This window comes from Anser cygnoides, chromosome 35, assembly GCF_040182565.1.
Source record: "Anser cygnoides isolate HZ-2024a breed goose chromosome 35, Taihu_goose_T2T_genome, whole genome shotgun sequence".
Lineage (NCBI taxonomy): Eukaryota > Metazoa > Chordata > Aves > Anseriformes > Anatidae > Anser > Anser cygnoides.
In genome coordinates, this window is record NC_089907.1 from 765,708 (window position 1) to 788,265 (window position 22,558).

Consider the following 22,558-nt stretch of genomic DNA (forward strand, 5'->3'; position numbering starts at 1 on the left):
TTTTTTTAATTGTTTTTATTATTTTTATTATTTTTTTAAGGGGGGGGGTCGGAGTGATGCCCCCCCCCCCCCCGTAATGCTCAGCCCTTGCCCTGCGCCCGCTGCAAGTCCTGCTGCAGCCTGGCCAGCGCCTCGCGCCGCTGCTCCGACTTCTGCTCCATCTCCTGCATCTGCTGCTCGTAGCGCTTGCTGCGGGGGTTAATTAGCGTTAATTAGCTGGGGGGGGGGGGCACCACCACGGCCCCCCCCCGGCCCCCAGCACCCACATCTCGCCGGTGATGTAGGCCAGGCGCTTGGCCACCGTGGCCCTGGCCTCCTCCATGTCCTGCCTGACCAGCACCGGCCCCATCAGCTTGAAGACGGCGTTGGTGTCGTCCAGCAGCTCCAGCTCCTGTTTTTTTGGGGGCAATTCGGGGGTTTTTAGGGTGTTTTGATTTTTCGGGGGTTGTTTTGGGGGTTGCTTTGTGTGTTTTTTTTTTTGGGGGGGGGGGGGGGGGCGCTCACCTCCTTGACGATGTTGTTCTCCGTCAGCTGCGCCTCCAGCTTCTGCCGCGCCGCCACCGACTTGCTGAGGTCTTTGGGGGGGACACACACACACACAAAATTTTGGGGGGGTTCGCCCCGAAACTAGGGTGTAATGGGATGTGTAGGGGGAGTATGGGGTGAGGGGAGTATGGGACCGGGGGGTATGGGCCTATGGGGGAGGATACGGGGTGGAGAGGGGGTGTTGTGGGGAGTGGGGGCTATGGGGGGGGTTATGGGGTATGTGGGGGTGATGGGGGGGTTATGGGGTGGGGGGAGATGATGGGGGTTATGGGGTATGGGGGGGATGATGGGATTATAGGGTGTGGGGGGGTGATGGGGGGGTTGGGGGGTGAACAATGGGGGATTATGGGGGATGGGGGGTATGATGGGGGGGGTTACAGGGTTTGGGGGGGAAGATGGGGGTTATGGGGTACAGGGGGGTGATGGGGGGGATTATGGGGTATGGGGTGGATAATGGGGGATTACGGGGTACGGGGGGGAGAATGGGGGTTATGGGGTACGGGCGGGGAAGATGGGGGCTGTGGGGTGGGGGGGGTTGATGGGGGGGTTATGGGGTACAGGGGGGGGAAGATGGGGGCTGTGGGGTGAGGGGGGTTGATGGGGGGGTTATGGGATACAGGGGGGGGAAGATGGGGGCTGTGGGGTGGGGGGGGTACAAAGTGGGGTATGACAGAGGTGGTATGGGGGGGAAATGGGGGTTATGGGGTCATGGGGGTGGGGGACCAAAGTGGGGGGGAAGATGGAGTTATGGGGTAGGGATACAGGGGGGGCTATGGGGATTATGGGGGGAGATGATGGGATTAGGGGGTACGGGGGGGGATGATGGGGGGGGTTATGGGGTGGGGGGGTTATGGGGGGGATAATGGGGGTTAAGGGGTGCAGGAGGTTACGGTGGGGGGTTATGGGGTGCAGGGGGGATTAAAGGGGTACAGGAAGTTGGAGGGGTTATGGGGGTGGGTTACGGGGTTGGGGGGGGGCTGTGAGGGGTTTTGGGGGGTTATGGGGCGGAGGGGCCCTGCCCGCCCCGTACCTTTCTGCAGCTGCTGGTACTTCTCCAGCTCCCCCTGCAGCTTCTTCTGGATCTGCTCCGCCATGGCCGGGCTGGGAGAGGAGAAGGGGGTGGGGGGGGGGGTCACGGGCACCGCTCAGGCCCCCCAAGACCCCCCCGGCCTTCCCCTCCCCACCCCCCCCCCGGTTCCCCTCCCCCACCTCTCGGCGCTCCCCGCGCCCCAACCGGCTCCGTGCAGGCCCCGCCCCCTCCGCTCACCGCCCACGTGACCCCGGCCCCGCCCTCCCGCCCCGCCCCGCGCCTGCGCACACCTCGACTGCCAACCCCCCCCGCCGCGCGCCCGCTCCCTGGCCACGCCCCCCGCCACCTGGGCCACGCCCCCGCCTTGGCCACGCCCACCCCTCCGCGACACCGCCCGCCCCACTCCGGCCACGCCCACTCCGCCGCTGGCCACGCCCACTCCACCAATGACAGCGGCCGACCGGCGCATAGCCCCGCCCACTCCGATGACCACGCCCACCCCCCTCTGGCCACGCCCACCCCAGCTCCAGCCCCGCCCACTCCACCGCTAACCACGCCCACCCCGCCTCTAGCCCCGCCCACCCCATAGCCAACCACGCACCCGTAGCCACGCCCACCCTCCCAGGCCACGCCCACCCTCCCAGGCCACGCCCACCGGCCCAGGCCACGCCCCCTGCCAGCCCCGCGGGGCCGTGCGCGGCTCCCGCCGGCTTTGCACGCGCCGGGGCCCTTTGCACGCCCCCTCCCGGGCTCTTTGCACGCTCGCGTGCAATGGAGGCGGCGCCGCCGGCCCCGCCGGGCCCCGAGCAGCGGCGGTGAGCGGCGGGGATGTGCCGGAGGCGGCGGCCGGGCCGGCGGGCGCTGCGCAGGGCGGCGGGGCTGGCGGTGCTGCTGCTGGGGCTGGGGCTGGTGGGCAGCGGCGTGAGCGAGGAGCTGCTGGCGGCCCTGCTGGCGGCGTGGCTGGAGCGGGGGGGCGCTGCCACGGACGCGGGGTTTGCAGACGGTGTGGGCTTTGCAAAAGGTGGGGGCGTTGCAAACAATGCAGGGCTTGCAAACGGTGCAGGGTTTGCAAACGGTGCAGGCCTTGCAGCTGCTGCAGGCTTTGCAGACGGGGGGGGCTTTGCAATCGCTGGGGGCTTTGCAAAAGGCGCGGGCATTGCACGGTACGTGGGCACGGCAAACAGCAGGAGCATCGCGACCGGCGGGGGCTTTGCAAATGGTGTAGGCTTTGCAAACGGCGCAGGCTTTGCAAAGAGTGCGGGCCTTGCAAACGCTGTGGGCATTGCAGGTGATGCAGGCTTTGCGATCGCTGCAGGCCTTGCAGACAGCGGCCACATCGCAAACAATGCAGCTGCCGCGGGCATCGCGACGGGTGCGAGCTCTGCGATTGGCGTGGGCGCAGCAAACCTCACGGGCCCTGCAAACAGCGCGCCCGTTGCTGGCGGCGTCCCCATCCTCGGTGACACCCCCGTCCTCGGCGGCATCCCCGTCCTCGTGTCCCCCCCCGGCTGCGGGGACCCTGCGCCCTTCCTGCTGCTGCTGGTGCCCAGCGCCCCGTCGCACTCTGCCCAGCGCCAGGCGGTGCGGGACACCTGGGGGGGCTCGGGGGGGGCCGGGGGGCTGCCCACCCGCACCCTCTTCGGCCTGGGGGTGCCGGCGGGGGGCGGCGCGGCGGGGGCGGCGGTGCTGGCCGAGGCGCGGCGGCACGGCGACGTCGTGCAGGGCGCCTTCGCCGACACCTACGCCAACCTCACCCGCAAGACCCTGCTGCTGCTGGGCTGGGCGGCCGCGCGCTGCCCCGGCGCCCGCTTCGTCCTCAAGGCCGACGACGACGCCTTCGTGCACGTGCCGGCGCTGCTGAGCCTCCTGCGCGCCTCGCCCGCCCCCGCCCGCCTCTACCTGGGCCGCGTGCACTGGCGCGTGCGCCCCGAGCGGGACCCTCGCGGCCGCCACCACGTCCCCGCCTCCCTCTACGCCGCCGCCGCCTTCCCCCCGTACTGCAGCGGCAGCGCCTACGTCCTCTCGGCCCCGGCTGGTGGCGGCGGTGCTGGCGGCCGCCCCCCGCGTCCCCGCCGTGGGGCCCGAGGACGTCTTCGTGGGGCTGTGCGCCCGCCGAGCCGGGCTGGCCCCCCGGCACTCGGCGCGCATGGCCGGGGCCGCCCGCTTCCCCTTGGACCCCTGCTGCTACGGGGGGGTGCTGCTGAGCGCCCACCGGCTGCGGCCCCCCGAGCTGCGGCGCGCCTGGGAGCTGGCGCGGGGGGGGGAGGCCGCCTGCAGCCCCCTGCAGCGGGCGCTGGGCGTGCTGCGCTGCAAGGCGCTGGCCGCGCTGCAGGGGCTGTGGTCCTGAGCTGGGGAGGGGGTGCACGGGGCGGGGGGGGGCACGAGAGCCTGCGATGCGGGTGTAACGGGGTGCAGGGCGTTGCACGGGGTCAGGGGGCTGCAGAAGAAAGGGGCCGCAGCACGAAAAACCGCAGGTGCCACGGGGAGCAGGACCCTGCGAGGCGCTGCCCGAGCCCAAGGAGCTGCAGCAGCGGCGGGACGCAGCCCCAAATAAAGCCCCAGGTGCAAGGGGGAGGAAGAAAAGACGCTGCAAGGCGCTCGCCGTGCGTCCTCCAGGAGATGTAGCGGTGCCGCGTCCTCCCCCGAACATTATTTGGGGCGCAACGGGGACCGGGACAATGCACGGCGCGGCACAAACCGAAGAAGAAAACAAAGCCGCAGCGGAGGCAGGATGCGGCGCTGCGCCTTCATGGGCCATCAGCACAAGCGCAACAGGGACCAGGACACGGCCCGGGGCTCAAGGAGCTGCAGCAGCAAGGGGACATGGCCCCGGACGTCACCGCAGTGCCCCAGGAGCCGCAGCGGTGCTGGGCTGCGGCGCTGCGACCTCCCCGGGGACCCTGCGGGGCGCAGCGGAACCAGGACCTCGCCCGACGGCTGCGGGGACGAGGACACCGCCCGGCGCTGGAGCTGCGGCAGTGACGGGGCCGTGCCGTCACCCAGGGTCTGTCCCCAGCACGGTGGGGACAAAGACTGGCCCCGGGCCACCTCCATGCTGGTGACCAAAGTCCTGGGCAATAAACGAGGACGGCGACATCCGCGGTGCTCGGGGGACGCAGGGCTGGGGGGGGGTTCCCCAAAATCAGGGCACGGAAATGGGGGTACAAAGGCTTTAATAACGAGGGGGGCGCCCCATGGGGGTGTCCCGGCCCCGCAGAGATGTCCCCAAGCTGTTGGGGACGCCATGGAGAGGGGGGGGGAAGCGTCCTTATCCCTATTTCTTGAAGCGGTCGAGCGCTGTGCGCTGTGGGGGGGGCGCCGCCCTGCTCTGCTTCTGCTGCTGCTCCCGCTGCTCCACGCTCTGCCGGATGACAGCCTGGGGGGAGGGACAGGACACGGGGACACATCAAGAACCCCAAATCCGAAGGTTTTTTTTTTTTTGGGGGGGGGGGGGGGGGCACGACACCCACCCGCTGCTCCTGGTGGGCCACCTTCCTCTTGCGCCGCAGCAAGCTGCCCGTCGAGCTGCCGCCCTTCGCCCGCCGCCGCGGCTGGAACTTGCCCTTGGCTTGGGGGTCAAAACCCTGGAAGGGGGAAAAACGGACATTAACGGGGTGAGGGGGGTGACCCCAAACCCCTCTGCCTCCCCTCAAACCCCGTGGCGCCACCCCCGGCCCCGTACCAGGCGCTCGACGCGCTCCGCTCGCTTCTGCTCCATGGTGGCTGTGTCCACGCGCTGCAGCTGCCCCGGGTCCAGCGTGATCAGCTCGGCGGGGATCTGGGGGGGGAGGAAAAGGGGGGGCACGGGGACAACGGGAAGGGGGTGAGCGGCACCCCGGGGGGGTCCCCAAGCCCTTGAGCCCCCTCCCGGCCCCTTCTCACCTTCTCCAGCAGCGCCTTCACCTCCCACTCCTGCCGCTGCTTGCGGCTGCGGTACGGGTTGTTCTCCAGCGCGTCGAAGTTCGCCTCGCCGGCGCCTGCGGGGGGGGACACAGACACGGGAGGCATTGTCCCTTTGTCCCCAAGGAAGGGGGGGACACACGGGGGCGAGGGGGGGCGTCCCCTACCTGGCACCAGCAAGCTGCTGAAGCCGGCGCCGTGCCCCACGCCGAGGACGTCCTCGAAGGGGCAGAAGCGGAGGCCGTGGGGCGGCCGGGACAGGCGGTGGCAGAGGTACGGCTTCGGGGTCAGCTCGCCGCCGGGCGCCTGGTAAACCTGGGGAGGGGGCGAGCGTTGAGGGTTGGGGGGGGGGGATAAAACCCCAAATTGGGGCTGTCCCGACCGTGTCCCACCTGCACCAGGTCCCCGCAGGCGGCGGCCAGCAGCCCGCGCTGGCTGAAGGCGAGCTCGGCGGCGCCGAGGGGCAGCAGCAGCCCCCGCAGCGCCCGGTACGTCCGCAGGTCCCACAGCTGCAGCTTGCGGTCCAGCCCCGCCGTCGCCATGTACCTGAGGGGGGGGGGGGACGGGGGGGTCGAGTGACAGCGATATCAAAATTTCGGGGGGCTGCGGGGGTCCCCAAAGCCCCTCCCGTGCTCACGTGCCGGTGGGGTCGACGGCGGCGGCGCGCACGGCCCCGCGGTGGCACAGCATCCGCACCAGCGGCTCCTTGACGTTGGGGCTCCACAGCGTCACCGTGCCTGCGGAGAGGAAGCGGTGAGGTTTTGGGGGGGGGGGGGGGGGCTGCACCCCAAATTTTAAAGGGGAGGGGGTCAAAAGGGGGGGCCGCTGACCGTTGCTGTGCCCCAGGTGCACGATGGCGGTGGCCGGGTTCTGCGCCATGACAGCCAAGCGCCCGCCGCGTGTGCAAAGCGCTGCCACCTCCTTCCCCACCGAGATGTCCAGGTACTGCAGGAAGCCGCTCTCGTTCTGGGGGGGGGGGGGACACAGCGTCAGGACCCCCCCTCAGATGTCCCCCGGCGTCCCCTAAAAGCGACGCCCACCGCCGTTGCCAGCAGGAAGTGGTAGGGCAGGAACTGCAGGCGCAGGACGCCGGGGAAGGATTTGAGGCAGTTGAGCTCCAGCCCTTGGTTGTCGTAGACGTAGAGCCAGCGGCGCTGCGCCACCGCGAACATCGTCTCCGTGTGCAGCCACCTGCGGGGGGGACAAGGGGGGGGGGGACGTGGGGATGCTGTGGGGACACCCATGGGGGGGTGTGGGGGGGCGTGGGGACGGGCTGGTTGCTCGCGCTCACGCCACGTCGTTGGCCGCCTCCAGCACGTTGACCTCGCACATCAGCGCCTTCGTCTGCCAGTCCAGGGCGGCCACGTGGCCCCGGCGGCCGCCCAGCAGCAGGTGCCTGCGGGACACGGGGTGACAAGGAGGTGACAACGAGGTGACAAGAAGGTGACAAAGAAATATCCCCCCCCCCCCCCAAACAGCCCCCGCTCACCGCCCGGTGCGGGTGTAATCCAGCCGGTAGGGCCCGAACTGCTCCAGCCTCAGCTCGAAGTGCTGCGGGACGGGGGGCAGGGGGGTGAGCGCTGGCTGTCCCCCGGCGTCCCCAAAGCGTCCCCAAGGTGTCCCATCCTCACCTTGGCGGCGCTGGCGACGTCCACGGCCTCAGCGATGTCCCCCTGGGTGATGGTGCAGGTGTCCTCGCCGGGGTCAGCCTCCAGGAAGCTGCGGGGTGGGAGAAGGGGACGCGGGGGGGTGACGCGGGGAGGACGGGGGTGGGGGACACCGGGGGGGTGGTGACACCGGGGGGGGGTGACACCGGGGGGGGGGGACACCCGGGGGACTCACCCCGGCTCCTCGGGCAGCAGCAGCTCCGAGCGCGCCGCCCGTGTGGCCGCCGCCTCCTCATTGCGCTCTGCTCGCTGCAGGTGCCCCCGCAGGCGCTGGGTGCGGGCGCGGGGCTGGGATAAAAAGGGGGGGGGGGGGGGGGCATCAGGTGGGACCCCCAAATCCCTCCCCAAGCCCCCCAGGTCCCCCCTAAGCCACTCCACAAGCCCCCCAGCCACCCCCAAATTCCTCTCCAACCCCCCCAGATCCCCCCCAAATCCCACCCCAAGCCCCCCAACCCCTTCCCGTCCTCCTCCAGCCCCCTGAATCCCTCTCCGAGCCCCCCCAGATCCTCCCCAACCCCCTCCCAGCCCCCCCCAGATCCTTCCCCAAGCCCCCCCCAGATCTCCCCAAACCCTCCCAGCCTCCTCAGCCCCCCCCAAATCCCTCCCCAAGCCCCCAGTTCCCCCCAACCCCTCCTAGCCCCCCCCAAATCCCACCCCAAGCCCCCAAACCTATCCCATCCCCAGCCCCCCCAAATCCCACCCCAAGCCCCCCCCCATCCCATCCCCCTCAGCCCCCCCCAAAATCCCTCCCAGCTTCCTCATACCGTCCCAGACGCCCCCCAAATCCCCCAAGTCCCTCCTCAACCTCTTCAGAGCCCCCCGAATCCCCCCCAATCCCCCCAGCCCCCACCTCCTTGCCCTCCGAGCCCCTCAGGAACCGCCTCACCCGAGGCCGGGGCAGGGGCGCGGCCCCCGGGAAGGGGTCCTGCCTCCTCGGGCCCCCCCCGGGCCCCCCCCGCCGGCCCCGGGCCCCCCGGGCCGCGCCCCCCCCGCCGGTGGCCGCCGCCGCCGCCACCATCCCCGCCGCGTGCGTGCGCGCCGGGCCCGCCCTTCCGGCGCCCCGGCGCGCCGCGGCCAATCAGGAGGCGGGGAGCCCCGGCGCGCGGCCAATGGCGAACCGAGGAGGCTTTGCCCGACGTAGGGCGGGGCGAAGGCGGCGGCGCCATGTTTGTAGCGGGCGGGCGAGGCGGAGGGGCGGGGCGGGGCGCCGCCATGTTGCTGGAGGGCAGCGGAGCGAAGCGGGCGCGGCCATGTTGGTTGAGGGCAAAGCGGGAACGCCGGCGCGGCCATGTTGGTTGAGGGCAAAGCACGGGAACAAGGGCGCGGCGCGGCCATGTTGGTTGAGGGCAAAGCAAGGGAACGCCGGCGCGGCCATGTTGGTTGAGGGCAAAGCAAGGGAACGCTGGCGCGGCCATGTTGGTTGAGGGCAAAGCAAGGGAACGCCGGCGCGGCCATGTTGGTTGAGGGCAAAGCAAGGGAACGCCGGCGCGGCCATGTTGGTTGAGGGCAAAGCAAGGGAACGCCGGCGCGGCCATGTTGGTTGAGGGCAAAGCAAGGGAACGCCGGCGCGGCCATGTTGGTTGAGGGCAAAGCAAGGGAACGCCGGCGCGGCCATGTTGGTTGAGGGCAAAGCAAGGGAACGCCGGCGCGGCCATGTTGGTTGAGGGCAAAGCAAGGGAACGCCGGCGCGGCCATGTCATGTTGTTGAAGGCAAAGCAAGGGAACGCCGGCGCCGCATGTCTTAAGGGCAGCCGGGTGGCGCTTGCACACTAGTGCCAGCAAATGGGCGGGGCTTGCATGCCCTTATCACGGGGTGGGCGGGGCTTGCACGACCACCCCATCCAGAGCCCCCCCAGCTGTACCCAAAGCCCGGCTCCCCCCCCAAGCCCTTGCACTGTGGGCGTGCAAAGCCCTGTCCCCGTGCAAGAACCCCCCGCCCCCATCCTCGTGCAAGGCCCAGTCCTCGTGCAAGGCCCCCTGGTGTCCCCCCCCCAAAAACGACACAGCCCGGAGCACATCTGGTGACAAAAGGCACCTTTATTTCCAGCCAAATTACTTCTTCTTGGAGACGCCGACGGTGCGGCCCCGGCGCCCGGTGGTCTTGGTGTGCTGGCCTCGCACGCGCAACCTAGAGGGGAGAACAGGGGGACAGCGGTGTCATGGCCCCCGTCCCCACGCGTGTCCCCAACCCCCCCGTGTCCCCCCCCATGCTCACCCCCAGAAGTGGCGCAGCCCCCGGTGCGCCCGGATCTTCTTCAGCCGCTCCAGGTCCTCGCGCAGCTTGTTGTCCAGCCCGTTGGCCAGCACCTACGCGGGGACGGGGACGGGCAGTGTCACCGCCGTGTCCCCGGGGATGTCCCCGGTGTCCCCCCGCGCCCCCTCCCCCTCACCTGGCTGTACTTGCCGTCCTTCACGTCCTTCTGCCTGTTGAGGAACCAGTCGGGGATCTTGTACTGCCGCGGGTTCTGCATGATGGTGATGACGCGCTCCACCTGCGGGGACAAAGTGACACGGGAGGTGTCCCCGCGTCCCCCCCCCCCCACATCCCCCCCATCGCATCCCCGGTGTCCCCAAGCCCTCACCTCGTCCTCCGTCAGCTCGCCTGCCCGCTTGGTGAGGTCGATGTCGGCCTTGCGCAGCACCACGTGGGCATAGCGGCGCCCCACGCCCTGCAGCGGGGACAGCGTCAGGGGGGACGGGGGGCCAGCGGGGGACACGGCGGGGACGCCTCCGTCACCGCGTGTCCCCAACCCCCCCCCACCTCACCTTGATGGCGGTGATGGCGAAGGCGATCTTCCGCCGGCCGTCGATGTTGGTGTTGAGCACTCGCAGGATGTGCTGGAACTTCTCGGGGATGACGAGCGACTGCGGGGACGGGGACGGTCACCAAGGGACAGGGACAGTCACTGGGGGACAAGGACAGTCCCCGAGGGATTGGGACAGTCCCCAAAGGATTGGGATGCTCACCAAGGGATGGGGACGGGGACCAAGGGACAGGGACAGTCACCGAGGGACAGGGATGGTCCCCAAGGGACGGGGACGGTCCCCGGGGGACAGGGACAGTCCCCAAGGGATTGCGATGGTCCCCAAGGGATGGGGACGGTCACCAAGGGTTGGGGATGGGGACAGGGACTGAGGGACGGGATCCAAGGGATGGGGACAGTCACTGAGGGATAGGGACGGTGACTGAGGAATGGGGACAGTCACCAAAAAAGGGGGACGGTGACCAAGGGACAGGGACGGCGACCAAGGGACAGGGTCCAAGGGATGGGGACCGAGGGATGGGGACGGGGACCGTGACAAAGGGACAGGGACGGTCACCGGGGGCTCCATGGGGGCGGTGGGAAGGAGGAGCCATGGGGCTGGGTGGCCCTGGGGGGCGGGGAAAGGGGCAGGGAGAGGGGCTTGGGGACACCCCGAGGGGCTTGGGGACACCCCCAGGGGCTCAGGGACACCCCTGGGACCTTGGGGACACCCTCGGGGGGGCTCGGGGACACCTGGGGGGGGGCCTCGGGGACACCCCCAGGGCCCGGCCACGATCGCCACAGGCCGCGGACCCCGCCGACAGCCGCCGATGGCGCCGAGCGCGGTCCCCCCGCCGCATCCGACCCCCTCCCCGTTCCCCCGACCCCCCGTGCCCCTCAGCCCCTTCCCGTCCCCCTCCGCCCCGTCCCGGCGCCGATGCCGCCCGATGCCGCCGCCCCCCCCCCCCCCCTTCCAGGCCCCGCGCCCACCATGGCGGCGCCTCCGCGGTGCTGCTCGGGGAAGGGAAGGAGGCGGAAGTGACGTCAGCGCGCCGCGCGCCGCTCCCTCCCCCGTCACGTGACGCGGGTTGGGGCGGGGCGGGGCGGGGAGGGGAAGGGGAGGGGGAGCCAAGATGGCGGCGGCGGAGGCCGAGCCCCCCCTGCAGGGGATGGCGGAGCCCGAGCTGGAGCTGGGCGGGGAGGACCTGGTGCTGGACGGCGTCGATGGTGCGCGGGGGGGGCACGGGGGGGGATGTTGGGGACACGGGGGGGACACGGGGGGACGCTGGGGGGGGGCGTTGGGGACGTGTGGGGGACGCTGGGGGGTGGCGACAGGGGGCGGGGGGGGGCTGGGGGGACGTGGGGGGCCCTGGGGGGCCCTAGGGGCACGGGGGGATGTTTGGGACACTGGGGGGACATGGAGGGGGGAATTGGGGACAGGAGGGGGACATTGGGGGCTTGGGGGGGTATTGGGGACGCTGGGGGGGACACAGGGGACAGGAGGGGGGACATGGGGGGGCCTGGGGGCAGGGGGGACACTGGGGGGACATGGGGGGGAATTGGGGACAGGAGGGGGACATTGGGAACTTGGGGGGGTTTGGGGGGCACTGGGGGGGGGGTCACAGGGGACAGGAGGGGGACATGAGGGGGCCCTGGGGACGGGGGGACACAGGGAGGGACGTTGGGGACACAGGGGGGACATGGGGTGGTCATTGGGGACAGGAGGGGAGTGTGGGGGTGACACAGGACAGGAGGGGGACAGGGGGTGACTTTGGGGGACACTGGGGATGGGGGGGACATGGGGGGACATTGGGGAACGGGGGAGGATGCAGGGGGACATGGGAGGACATGGGGTGGGTGGCCCGGGGGATGGGGGGTGACACAGGGGGGACCCTGGGGACAGAAAGGGGACACAGGGATGAATGCCAGGAGAGGCGAGGGGCCAAGGGGCAGCCTTAGGGTGGGACAGCGTGGGGGTGGGAACGAGGTGACAAAAAGGGGCCACCAAGGGCGGGGAGGGGGGGAAATGGTGACACCGTGTCCCCCACCCCCAAGTTCACATCCAGGCCAACCTGGAGGACGCGCTGGTGCAGGAGGCCCTGAAGACGGTGAGCGAGGTCCCCCCCCCGCGTCCCCAACCCCTTAACGTCCCCCCCTGCCTTAGTGCCACCACCCCGCAGTGCCACCCCCCCCCCCCCCCCCCCCGGTGTCACCGCTGTGCCCGCAGGGCGTGGACCTGCGCCAGTACTCGAGGCAGGTGGAGCTGGAGCTGCAGGAGGTCGAGCGCGCCTCCATCCGCGACTGTATCCTTCTCGTGGGGGTGTCACGGGGCTGGGGGGGGGGGTCCCTCGGTGTCCCCAATGTCCCCTGGTGTCCCTCGGTGTCCCCTGGTGTCCCTTAACCGTCCCCGCAGACATCAAGGAGAGCGAGAACATCGCCTCGCTGCACAACCAGATCACCGCCTGCGACGCCATCCTGGAGGTCGGAGCCCGGCGGCCCCCGCGGGTGTCCCCAGGGACGTCCCCGCCGCGTCCCCGCCGTGTCCCCAAGTTCCCCTCTGTCCCCTCCCCGCAGCGCATGGAGCAGATGCTGGGCTCCTTCCAGAGCGCCCTGAGCAGCATCAGCTGCGAGATCCGCACGCTGCAGGAGCACTCGGTGGCCATGAACCTGCGGCTGCGCAACCGCCGCGCCGTGCGCCGCCAGCTGGGCCAGCTGCTGGACGAGCTGGTGGTGCCGGCCCCCATGATCAGGTAGGGCAAGGGACGAGGGACGCGAAACCTGTCCCCGTGTCCCCCCGCTTTTCGTATTTCCCCCCTCAGCGCCATCCTGGAGGCGCCGGTGACGGAGCAGGAGTTCCTGGAGCAGCTCCACGAGCTCAACGGGAAGATCAACTCGGTGAAGGAGCAGGCGTTCAGGGAGACCGTGGCCTGTGCCGACGTGCAGCACATCCTGGAGAAGCTCAAGATCAAGGCGAGCCCCCCCCCCCCAAAATAAAAAAAACGATCCCCTCCTCCCCTTCCCGACACCCCCTGACCCGTTTTGTCCCCCCTTTTTTCAGGCGGTGACCAAAATCCGCGAGTTCGTCCTGCAGAAGATTTACTCCTTCCGCAAGCCCATGACCAACTACCAGATCCCGCAGAACGCCTTGCTGAAGTACAGGTGGGTGCCCCCCGTTACTTTTAACCCCCCCCGTTACTTTTAACCCCCCGTTATTTTTAACGCCCCCCCCGTTATTTTAACCCCCCCCCTTTTTGTTTTCTTGCAGGTTTTTCTACCAGTTCCTGCTGGGCAACGAGCGGGCGGTGGCGCAGGAGCTGCGGGAGCAGTACGTGGACACCATGAGCAAGATCTACCTCTCCTACTTCAAGTCCTACACCAGCCGCCTCATGAAGATCCAGGTGGGGTGGGGGGACACCCATGGGGCTGGGGGGCACGCGGGGGGGGGCCAGGACCCCTTTTTGGCGCTCATTTTCCCCGCTTTCCACCCTGCAGTACGAGGAGGTGGCGGAGAAAGGACGACCTGATGGGCGTGGAGGACACGGCCAAGAAAGATATCCTGGGGAGCTGCTTGGGGGGGTGGGGGGTGGCAGGGGAGGGTGTGGGGGGGCAAAACGTGCCCCCCCCGTTTTATTCTTGCCCCCCCCGTTGTGTCCTTGACCACCCCTCCCGGCCGTGCCCCCACGCTTCTTCTCGAAGCCGTCGCTGAAGAACCGCAACACCGTCTTCACGCTGGGCAACCGCGGCAGCGTCATCGGGGCGGCCGAGCTGGAGGGCCCCATCATCGTGCCCCACGCCGCCCAGAAGAGCGACGTGAGGGTGAGCATGAGGCCCAAGGGGGTCCTAAAAATGTGGGGGGGTCCCCAAAAGGCTCTGACCCCCGCCCCCAGTACCCCTTCGAGTCGCTGTTCCGCAGCCAGCACTACGCGCGTTGCTGGACAACGGCTGCCGCGAGTACCTCTTCCTCTGCGACTTCTTCATGGTGGCGGGGCCCAGCGCCCAGGACCTCTTCAACGCCGTCATGGGCAAGACCCTGGCCATGTTCCTGGTGGGTTTGGGAGCGGGATTTTATCGGGGGGTCGCCCCGTGCCGCTGACACCCCCGCCCCCTAAAAACGTCCCCGCAGAAGCACATGGAAGCCTACGTCTGCGACTGCTACGACGGCATCGCCGTCTTCCTCTGCATCCACATCGTGCTGCGCTTCAAGGCCATCATGGCCAAGCGCAACATCCCCGCCGTCGATAAGTGAGTCCTGGGGGGCCGCTCTGACCCCCCCGCCCCTAAAAACCCCGACGTGCCCCCCCCAAACGTCCGTGGGGCCGCGCAGGTACTGGGACGCGCTGCTGGAGATGCTGTGGCCCCGCTTCGAGCACATCCTGGAGCTGAACATCCAGAGCATCCAGAACACCGACCCGCAGAGGCTGGGCTTCCTCGACACGCGGCCCCACTACGTAAATAGGGTTGTTTTTTTTTGGGGGGGGGGGGGGCTTGCGGGGCCCCCCTCGGCCTTATTTTCGCCTCCTCAGATCACGCGGCGCTACGCCGAGTTCTCCTCCGCCATCGTCAGCATCAACCAGACCGTTCCCCAACGAGAAGACCCACGCGCTGCTGGGGCAGCTGCAGGTCTCGGGGGAGGGGGGCTTTTTTTTTTTTTTTGGGGGGGGGGGTCAGGCAAAGCCCCCCCCCATCTTATTTCACCCCTCGCCCACGCAGGTGGAGGTGGAGAACTTCGTGCTGCGCGTGGCGGCCGAGTTCTCCTCGCGCAAGGAGCAGCTCGTCTTCCTCATCAACAACTACGACATGATGCTGGGCGTCCTCATGGTGAGCCCCCAACAAATTGGGGACCCCCCCACCCCCATTTTAGCACCTGGGGGGTCCCTTTTTCTGTTTGTGTCCCCCCCCTCCGATTTAATCCCCGTCCCCCAGGAGCGAGCGGTGGAGGAGAGCAAGGAGGTGGAGGGCTTCCAGCAGCTGCTCTCAGCCCGCACCCAGGTGAGATGGGGGGGGGGCTCTCTCCCGACCCCCAGCAAAATGGGGGGGGGCCCTGGGGGCATCTCACGACCCCCCCCCCGTTTTTTTTTTTTTATGTCCCCCCCGCAGGAATTCATTGAGGAGATCCTCTCGCCGCCCTTCGGGGGGATGATCGCCTTCGTCAAGGAGGCGGAGGCGCTCATCGAGAAGGGGCAGCAGGAGCGGCTGCGCGGGGAGGAGGGTGAGGTTCGGGGGGCCCCGTGACCCCCCCTTCCCCTTTTTAACCCCCCTTCCCCTTTTTGACCCCCCCCCCATCCCCTTTTTACCCCCCCCCCCAGCCCGGGTGACCCAGCTGGTGCGCGGCTTCTCCGGCACGTGGAAGGCAGCAGTGGAGGCGCTGAGCCAGGACGTCATGCGCTCCTTCAGCAACTTCAAGAACGGCACCAGCATCATCCAGGTGGCTTTTTTTTTGGGGGGGGACACCCCGGGGGGTGCTTCGATAACTGACCCCCCCCCCTTTGTCCCTCCCCCTGTCCCCCAGGGAGCGCTGACGCAGCTGATCCAGTACTACCACCGCTTCCACAAGGTGCTGTCGCAGCCCCCGCTGCGTGCCCTGCCCGCCCGCGCCGAGCTCATCAACATCCACCACCTGATGGTGGAGCTCAAGAAGCACAAGCCCAACTTCTGAGGGCTGGGGGCTCCCCCCGCGCCCCCCCGCCCGTCTGTCTGTCCATGTCCCCCCCCGTGTCCGTTTGTCCCCCCCGGGTCCCGCGGACTGCGACCCCGCTTGTATAAAGGACCCGAGGCGCAGGAGGGCTCCGAGCGCTGCTTTATTGCTGCTCCCCGTCCCCAGGGGGGTGACGCACACCTGGGGGGGTGACACACATACCTGGGGGGGGGGCACACACACCTGGGGGGGCACACGTTGGGGGAGCCCCCCCGGGGCGCCCCGCTCCCCTTTTTGCCGTGCCAGGGGCTGTGGACCCCAGGGAGGGGGGACACACGCGTCTCCTGGTCCCCGAGGGGTGACGAAAATGGGGCGGGGGCAGCGGTGACGAGGAGGGGAGGGGGAGTGGGGCTGGGGAATGGGACCCCCGGGGGGCTGGGACCCCCAGTGGGGCTGGGGACTGAGGGGGGGGGCAGTTGTGGGGTGGGGTGGGGGACAGGGAAGCAGCCACTGGGGTGACGCCGCATGTCCCCGTGTCCCCCCCCACCTTTGTCCCCATCCCCAGCCCCTCTCCGTGCCCCACAGCGCACCCGTGGGGCCCCAAATCCCCCCCCCAAAAAGGGGGGGCTGGTGGTGGTGTCCCCCCCCCGCTACTTCTGCTCCTTGGTGGGGGCGTAGTAGAGCTCCAGCGGCTTGCTGACCTTCCAGTACTTCTCGTTCACCAGCTCCAGCGTCAGCGAGCCGTTCAGCGTCTGCGGGCGACACCACGGCCGTGTCCCCCCGTGTCCCCTCGTGTCCCCCCGCCCCCATCCCCGTGCCCCCCCCAGCACGCACCGTGAAGGCGCCGCCGGCGGTGGTGATGTAGATGGTGTACTGCTTCTCGCTCACGTCCTCCAGCCCCGCCGCCTCGGGGCCCGGTGCCGGCGCCTCCTCCAGCGCGATGCGCAGCGCCAGGTACTTGGAGAGGTGGTCCACCGTGGCGTTGGCCGTCGTCTTCACGTATCTGCGGAGGGGTTTGGTGTCACCTCGGGGCCACCACGGGCCACCTTGGGGCCACCACGGGCCACCTCGGTGGCGCCGCGGGTCGGCGTTGCAGCGGGGACGCGGGGCTGAGGGTGGCCGCTGAGCCCCACGGGTGTCCCCCGCGCCCTGCCCTACCCTGCTCTGGTGGCCACCTGGGAGGGGTAGGTGACACCTGGACAGTGCCACCAGGCCCCCAAGCCACCCTTTAGCAAGGTGGTGTCCTCGTGGTGGCCACCTGGGGGTGCTGGGTGACACCTGGAGGCGCCACCCATCCCCTAATGTCACCGTGACCCCTCCAAAAACATCCCCCAACCCCAATCCTGCCCCAGCGCCACCACCGCCAGCCGCCTTGGGGACGACACCCAAAGGTGCCACCCCTCCCCAAGGCCACCGGTGTCACCGTGGGTGCCACCAGGTGTCCCCACGTGCCCTCACCGTGTCTGCGAGTACTCCCCCTTCTCCACCAGCAGCGGGTGCGGGCGGAACACCAGCTCGATCTCGCTGCCGCCCGCCTCCGCGCCCGGCTCGGGGCTGCCCCGGCCCCCGGCCTCGGCCGCCGCTTCGGGGTCGGGCTCGGGGCCGGAGTCATCGGAGGCTCGGGACCGCTTGCGGCTGGGCCCGGCCTCGGGGTGGCTGGGGGCCGAGGCGGTGCTGAGGTGCGAGCGGCTGTCGCAGTTGTCCTCGCCGCCGCTGAACGTGGCGTTGTCCGACTCCTGGTGCAGCTTCCGCACCCGCTGCGCCCTGCGGGGTCGAGAAAACGCATCAAACGGCACCAAAAAAAAAATCAAAAACGCCCCGAAAACACGTCATCAAACACCCCAAACGCATCGTCAAACGCCCCAAACGCATCGTCAAACGCCCCCAAAACATCAAACGCCCTGAAAACATCAAACGCCCCAAAAGCATCAAACACCCCAAAAGCGTCATCAAATGCCATGAAAACACCATCAGACACCCCAAAACATAATCAAATGCCTCTGAAAATGTCATCAAACGCCTCAAAGGCGTCATCAAACGCCCCAAAACATCAAACGCCCTGAAAACATCAAACACCCCAAAAGCATCAAACACCCCAAAAGCGTCATCAAATGCCACGAAAACACCATCAGACACCCCAAAACATAATCAAATGCCCTGAAAATGTCATCAAACGCCTCAAAGGCGTCATCAAACGCCCCAAAACATCATCAAATGTCCCAAAACATCAAACACCCCAAAAATATCATCAAACACCCCGAAGCCGTCAAACGCCCCAGAAACGTCAAACGCTGCAAATGCGTCAAACGCCCCAAAAACACCATCAAACGCCCCAAAAACACCATCAAACGCCCCAAAAACAAACGCCCCAAAAACACCAAACGCCCCAAAAACAAACGCCCCAAAAACACCATCAAATGCCCCAAAAACACCATCAAACGCCCCAAAACACCATCAAACACCCGAAAATGTCATCAAACACCCCAAAGGTGTCAACAAAAGCCTCGAAAACATCATCAAATGCCCCAAAAAGGTCATCAAACGCCCTAAAACATCATCAAATGCCCCCAAAACATCATCAAATGCCCCAAACACGTCCTCAAATGCCCCAAAAACGTCATCAAACGCCCCAAAAACGTCAAACGCCCCAAAAACGTCATCAAACGCCCCAAAAACGTCATCAAATGCCCCAAAACATCAAACACCCCAAAACATCATCAAGCACCTCAAAAACATCATCAAACGCCCCAAAACATCATCAAACGCCCCAAAACATCATCAAATGCCCCAAAGGCGTCACCAAATGCCCCAGAAACGTCATCAAATGCCGCAAATGCGTCAAACGCCCCGAAAACACCATCAAACGCCCCAAAACATCATCAAACATCCTGAAAACGTCATGAAACACCCCAAAGCCGTCAAACGCCCCAAAAATGTCAAACGCCCTGACAACATCATCAAACACCCCAAAAACATCAAACGCCCCCAAACGCGTCATCAAATGCCCCAAAATCATCAAACACCCCGAAAATGTCATAAAACGCCCCAAAGGCGTCATCAAACGCCCCAGAAACGTCAAACGCCGCAAACGCGTCATCAAACGCCCCCAAACGCGTCATCGAACGCCCCCAAACGCGTCATCGAACGCCCCAAAAACGTCATCGAACGCCCCGAAAACGTCATCGAACGCCCCAAAAAAAACATGAAATGCCCCAAAGGCGTCATCAAACGCCCCAGAAACGTCATCAAACGCCCCAGAAACACCATCAAACATCCTGAAAACGTCATGAAACGCCCCAAAGGCTTCAAACACCCCAAAAATGTCATCAAACGCCCTGAAAACGTCATCAAACACCCCAAAAACAAACGCCCCCAAACGTGTCATCAAATGCCCCAAAATCATCATCAAATGCCCCGAAAATGTCATCAAACGCCCCAAAACCACCATCAAACGCCTCGAAAAATCATCAAACGCCCCAAGAACGTCGTCAAACGCCCCAAGAACGTCGCCCATCGCCCCAAACGCATCGAATACCCCCAAATATTTTTTTTTTTGGGGGGGGGGGTCTGACCTGTGCATGGCCTGCATCTTGAGCCCCTCCTCGATGCTGCTGCTGAGCGCCTGCTGGTTGTGCAGGCGGCTCAGCTTGGCCAGCACGCGGTCCTGGTGCGCCTCGTACTCGTCGCGGCTCGGGTAGATCTTGGAGATGAGCGCGTCGAAGTTGGGGTCCGGCCGCAGCGAGCGCTTCGACACCAGCTTCTTGCGGCACGTCGGGCACTCCTTGTTCCTGGAGGGGGAAAGGCGGGGTCACGGGCGCCCTCAGGAGCCCCCCGCAGTGGGTTTCACCCCCCGCAGTTGTTTTTCCCCCCTCTGTTCGGTTTCTGCCCCCTGCGTTGGGTTTTCACCCCCCTGCGTTGGGTTTTCACCCCCCTGCGTTGGGTTTTTGCCCCCCCGCGTTGGGTTTCCCCCCCCTCCGTTGGGTTTTACCCCCCGCGTTGGGTTTTTTTCTATCCCCCGCCGGGGTTTTACCCCCCTTGCCGTGTATTTCACACCCCCGCAGTTGTTTTTCCCCACCCTGCGTTGTGTTTTTGCCCCACTGCAATGGGTTTTATCCCCCTGCAGGATTCCCCCTTCCCCCAGGGTTTTTACCCCCTTGCCGTGGGTTTTACCGCCCCCGCAGTGGTTTTACCCCCCTGCTGTAGGTTTTACCCCCTGCAGTGGGTTTTATGTCCCCTATGGTGGGTTTTACCCCTCCGCAGTGGGTTTTATGCCCCCTGTGGTGGGTTTTACCCCCCAGTAGTGGGTTTTATGCCCCCTGCTGTAGGTTTTCCCCCTGTGGTGGTTTTTGCCCCCTGCTGTAGGTTTTACCCCCCGCAGTGGGTTTTATGCCCCCTGCTGTAGGTTTTACCCCCCCGCAGTGGGTTTTATGTCCGCTGTGGCAGGTTTTACCCCCCTGCAGTGGGTTTTATACCCCCCTATGGTGGGTTTCCCCCACACAGTGGGTTTGTATGCCCCCATTGTTGGGTTTTACCCCCTGCAGTGGGTTTTATGCCCCCTGTGGTGTGTTTTACCCCCAACAGTGGGTTTTATGCCCCCTGCTGTAGGTTTTACCCCCCTGCAGTGGGTTTTACCCCCACCCCAGTGGGTTTTATGTCCCCTGTGGTGAGTTTTACCCCTCATAGTGTTTTTTATGCTCCCTGTGGTGGGTTTTACCCCCTTGTAGTAGGTTTTATGCCCCCTGCTGTAGGTTTTACCCCCCGTAGTGGGTTTTATGCCCCCTGTGGTGAGTTTTAGCCCCTCATAGTGTTTTTTATGCTCCCTGTGGCGGGTTTTACCCTCTTGTAGTGGGTTTTATGCTCCCTGTGGTGGGTTTTACCCCCTTGTAGGGGGTTTTATGCCCCCCGTGGTGGGTTTCTCTCTCCCCTCCCAGCACCGTACCCGCTGCGCAGCGCGGTGACGATGCAGTCGGAGCAGAAGCGGTGCAGGCACTCCTTGGTGGTCATGGTGTTCTTCAGCATGTCCAGGCAGATGGGGCACATCAGCTCACTGTGCAGGCTGCGCGGCGACACCGCGATCTCCGTCCCGTCCATGATGGCCTCCTGCGGGGACACGGGGACACGCCGTGACGCGGGCCGGCCCCACGCGCAGCGACGGGGGTGTCCCCGAGCCCAGGGAGCTGCTGCTTTGGGGTTTGGGGTGGCACGGCCCCGTTCCCTGTCCCCACGTGGGGGCAATCCCCTGCACGCACCTCCTGGGGCACTTATGGGGGACTTTTAGGGTGGCAGGACCCCGTTCCCTGTCCCACCACGGGGACAACCCCCTGCAGCCATCCCCTGGGGAACTTATGGGGTACATTTAGGGTGGCAGGACCCCATTCCCTGCCCCAGCATGGGGACATCCCCTGCACCCGTCTCCTGGGGCACTTATGGGGACATTTAGGTGGACATTTAGGGTGGCAGGACCCCGTTCCCTGTCTCAGCATGGGGACAACCCCCTGCATGCACTTCCTGGGGCACTTATGGGGATGTTTAAGGGGACATTTAGGGTGGCAGGACCCCGTTCCCTGCCCCAGCATGGGGACATCTCCTGCACCCATCTCCTGGGGCACTTATGGGGACATTTAGGTGGACATTTGGGGTGGCAGGACACCATTCCCTGTCCCAGCATGGGGACAACCCCCTGTACCCAGTTTCTGTGACATTTAGGGGGACATTTAGGGTGGCAGAACCCCATTTCTTGTCCCACCATGGGGACAACCCCCTGCATGCACCTCCTGGGGCACTTACGGGGACATTTAGGGGGACATTTAGGATGGCAGCACCCCGTTCCCTGTCCCACCATGGGGACAACCCCCTGCACCCACTTTCTGTGGCGCTTAAGGGACATATAGGGTTCTGTTTAGGGTGGCAAGACCCTGCCCCTTGTCCCACCACGGGGACAAACCCCTGTGCATAGTTTAGGGGGCATTTAGGGGAGCATTTAGAGTGGCAGGACCCGTTTCCCTGTTCCAACATGGGGACAACTCCCTGTGCCCAGCTTCTGGGGTATTTATGGCCACGTTTAGGGCGGCAGAACCCCATTCCCTGTCCCAGCATTGGGACAACCCCCTGTGCCCAGCTTCTGTGACATTTAGGGGGACATTTATTGGGCCAGGCCCCCTCCCCATATCCCAGCACGGGGACACCCCCTGCGCCACCTCCTGGGGCATTTATGGCCACATTTAGGGCGGCAAGACCCCTCCCCTATTCCAGCACGGGGACAACCCCCTGAACCCTCCTCCTGTGACATTTAGGGCCACATTTATGGGGCCAGGCCCCCTCCCCATATCCCAGCACGGAGACACTCCCCTGTGCCACCCCCTGGGGCATTTAGGGTGACACTTAGGGCCTCATTTAGGGTATCAGGACCCCGTCCCCCATCCCAATATGGAGACAACGCCCTGAACCCACCCTCTGGGGCATTTAGGGTGACACTTAGGGCCTCATTTAGGGTATCAGGACCCCGTCCCCTATCCCAACACGGGGACAACCCCCTGAACCCACCCCCCGGGGCACTCAGGGCCCCATTTATGGGGTCGGAACCCACTCCCCATACCCCAGCACGGCGACGACCCCCGCCCCACCCCGCCGGGGCACTCAGGGCCGCATTTAGGGTGCCAGGCCCCCTCCCCCCGCCCTCACGGCGCCATCTTGGGCCCTCCCCCCACCCCCCCGGACCTGCGGGGTGCGGTGCAGCTCGTAGAGGCTCAGCTCCCACGTCTTGCTGGCGCTCTGCGCGTTGGCGGGCGCCGCCATGGCGGCCCCGGGACCCCGGGATCCCCGGGATCCTCCGGGACCCCCGGGACCCCCGGGCCCGCCCCGCGCCCCCCCCCCGCGCCCCCCGCTCGCTCCCGGCGGCTCCCGCTCCGCCGCTTCCGGCCGCAGCCGACGTCACTTCCTGCCCGCCGCCTTAGCCCCGCCCCCCTCGCGCTCCCTTTCCGCCCCCCACCCGCTCGCCTCGCAGCCAATCAGGGGCGGCTCGGCTCGGGCGGCTCGG

The 22,558-nt window shown here is 66.8% G+C and overlaps 6 protein-coding genes across 6 annotated transcripts; 2 read left to right on the forward strand and 4 right to left on the reverse strand.

Annotated features, from left to right (window-relative positions):
• Positions 1-26: 26 nt before the first annotated feature.
• On the reverse strand, positions 27-1,858 carry PFDN6 (prefoldin subunit 6). The gene is made up of 5 exons (XM_066986893.1): positions 1,756-1,858; positions 1,577-1,647; positions 505-575; positions 267-391; positions 27-189 (listed from the first exon to the last, which is right to left on the reverse strand). The coding sequence occupies exons 2-5, from the start codon at positions 1,638-1,640 to the stop codon at positions 81-83; spliced, it is 369 nt and encodes a 122-aa protein (XP_066842994.1). The 5' UTR covers positions 1,641-1,647; positions 1,756-1,858; the 3' UTR covers positions 27-80.
• Positions 1,859-2,239: 381 nt separating this feature from the next.
• On the forward strand, positions 2,240-4,062 carry B3GALT4 (beta-1,3-galactosyltransferase 4). Its single transcript, XM_066986726.1, is given in 2 exon segments — positions 2,240-3,610; positions 3,612-4,062. Coding segments are annotated over 2 exon segments (1,518 nt in total). The 5' UTR covers positions 2,240-2,404; the 3' UTR covers positions 3,924-4,062.
• A 670-nt stretch (positions 4,063-4,732) lies between these two features.
• WDR46 (WD repeat domain 46) lies at positions 4,733-8,176 on the reverse strand. The gene is made up of 14 exons (XM_066986709.1): positions 7,994-8,176; positions 7,319-7,431; positions 7,108-7,195; positions 6,966-7,027; positions 6,768-6,872; positions 6,517-6,667; positions 6,307-6,442; positions 6,114-6,213; positions 5,869-6,022; positions 5,644-5,791; positions 5,459-5,553; positions 5,259-5,354; positions 5,047-5,160; positions 4,733-4,952 (listed from the first exon to the last, which is right to left on the reverse strand). Exons 1-14 carry the CDS (start codon positions 8,159-8,161, stop codon positions 4,851-4,853), a joined length of 1,632 nt encoding a protein of 543 aa, XP_066842810.1. The 5' UTR covers positions 8,162-8,176; the 3' UTR covers positions 4,733-4,850.
• A 984-nt stretch (positions 8,177-9,160) lies between these two features.
• On the reverse strand, positions 9,161-10,993 carry RPS18 (ribosomal protein S18). The gene is made up of 6 exons (XM_066986885.1): positions 10,878-10,993; positions 9,910-10,008; positions 9,726-9,812; positions 9,534-9,635; positions 9,359-9,450; positions 9,161-9,271 (listed from the first exon to the last, which is right to left on the reverse strand). The coding sequence occupies exons 1-6, from the start codon at positions 10,878-10,880 to the stop codon at positions 9,196-9,198; spliced, it is 459 nt and encodes a 152-aa protein (XP_066842986.1). The 5' UTR covers positions 10,881-10,993; the 3' UTR covers positions 9,161-9,195.
• On the forward strand, positions 10,963-15,665 carry VPS52 (VPS52 subunit of GARP complex). The gene is given in 22 exon segments (XM_066986686.1): positions 10,963-11,114; positions 11,943-11,995; positions 12,115-12,190; positions 12,301-12,368; positions 12,462-12,637; positions 12,707-12,857; positions 12,946-13,046; positions 13,153-13,285; positions 13,380-13,397; positions 13,399-13,438; positions 13,570-13,703; positions 13,775-13,810; positions 13,813-13,932; positions 14,011-14,129; positions 14,212-14,335; positions 14,411-14,467; positions 14,469-14,507; positions 14,598-14,705; positions 14,811-14,876; positions 14,985-15,096; positions 15,194-15,312; positions 15,397-15,665. Coding segments are annotated over 22 exon segments (2,091 nt in total). The 5' UTR covers positions 10,963-11,020; the 3' UTR covers positions 15,544-15,665.
• Position 15,666: 1 nt separating this feature from the next.
• On the reverse strand, positions 15,667-22,389 carry RING1 (ring finger protein 1). Its single transcript, XM_066986880.1, has 6 exons — positions 22,240-22,389; positions 20,462-20,622; positions 19,095-19,310; positions 16,981-17,286; positions 16,357-16,525; positions 15,667-16,274 (listed from the first exon to the last, which is right to left on the reverse strand). The coding sequence occupies exons 1-6, from the start codon at positions 22,315-22,317 to the stop codon at positions 16,173-16,175; spliced, it is 1,032 nt and encodes a 343-aa protein (XP_066842981.1). The 5' UTR covers positions 22,318-22,389; the 3' UTR covers positions 15,667-16,172.
• Positions 22,390-22,558: the final 169 nt, after the last annotated feature.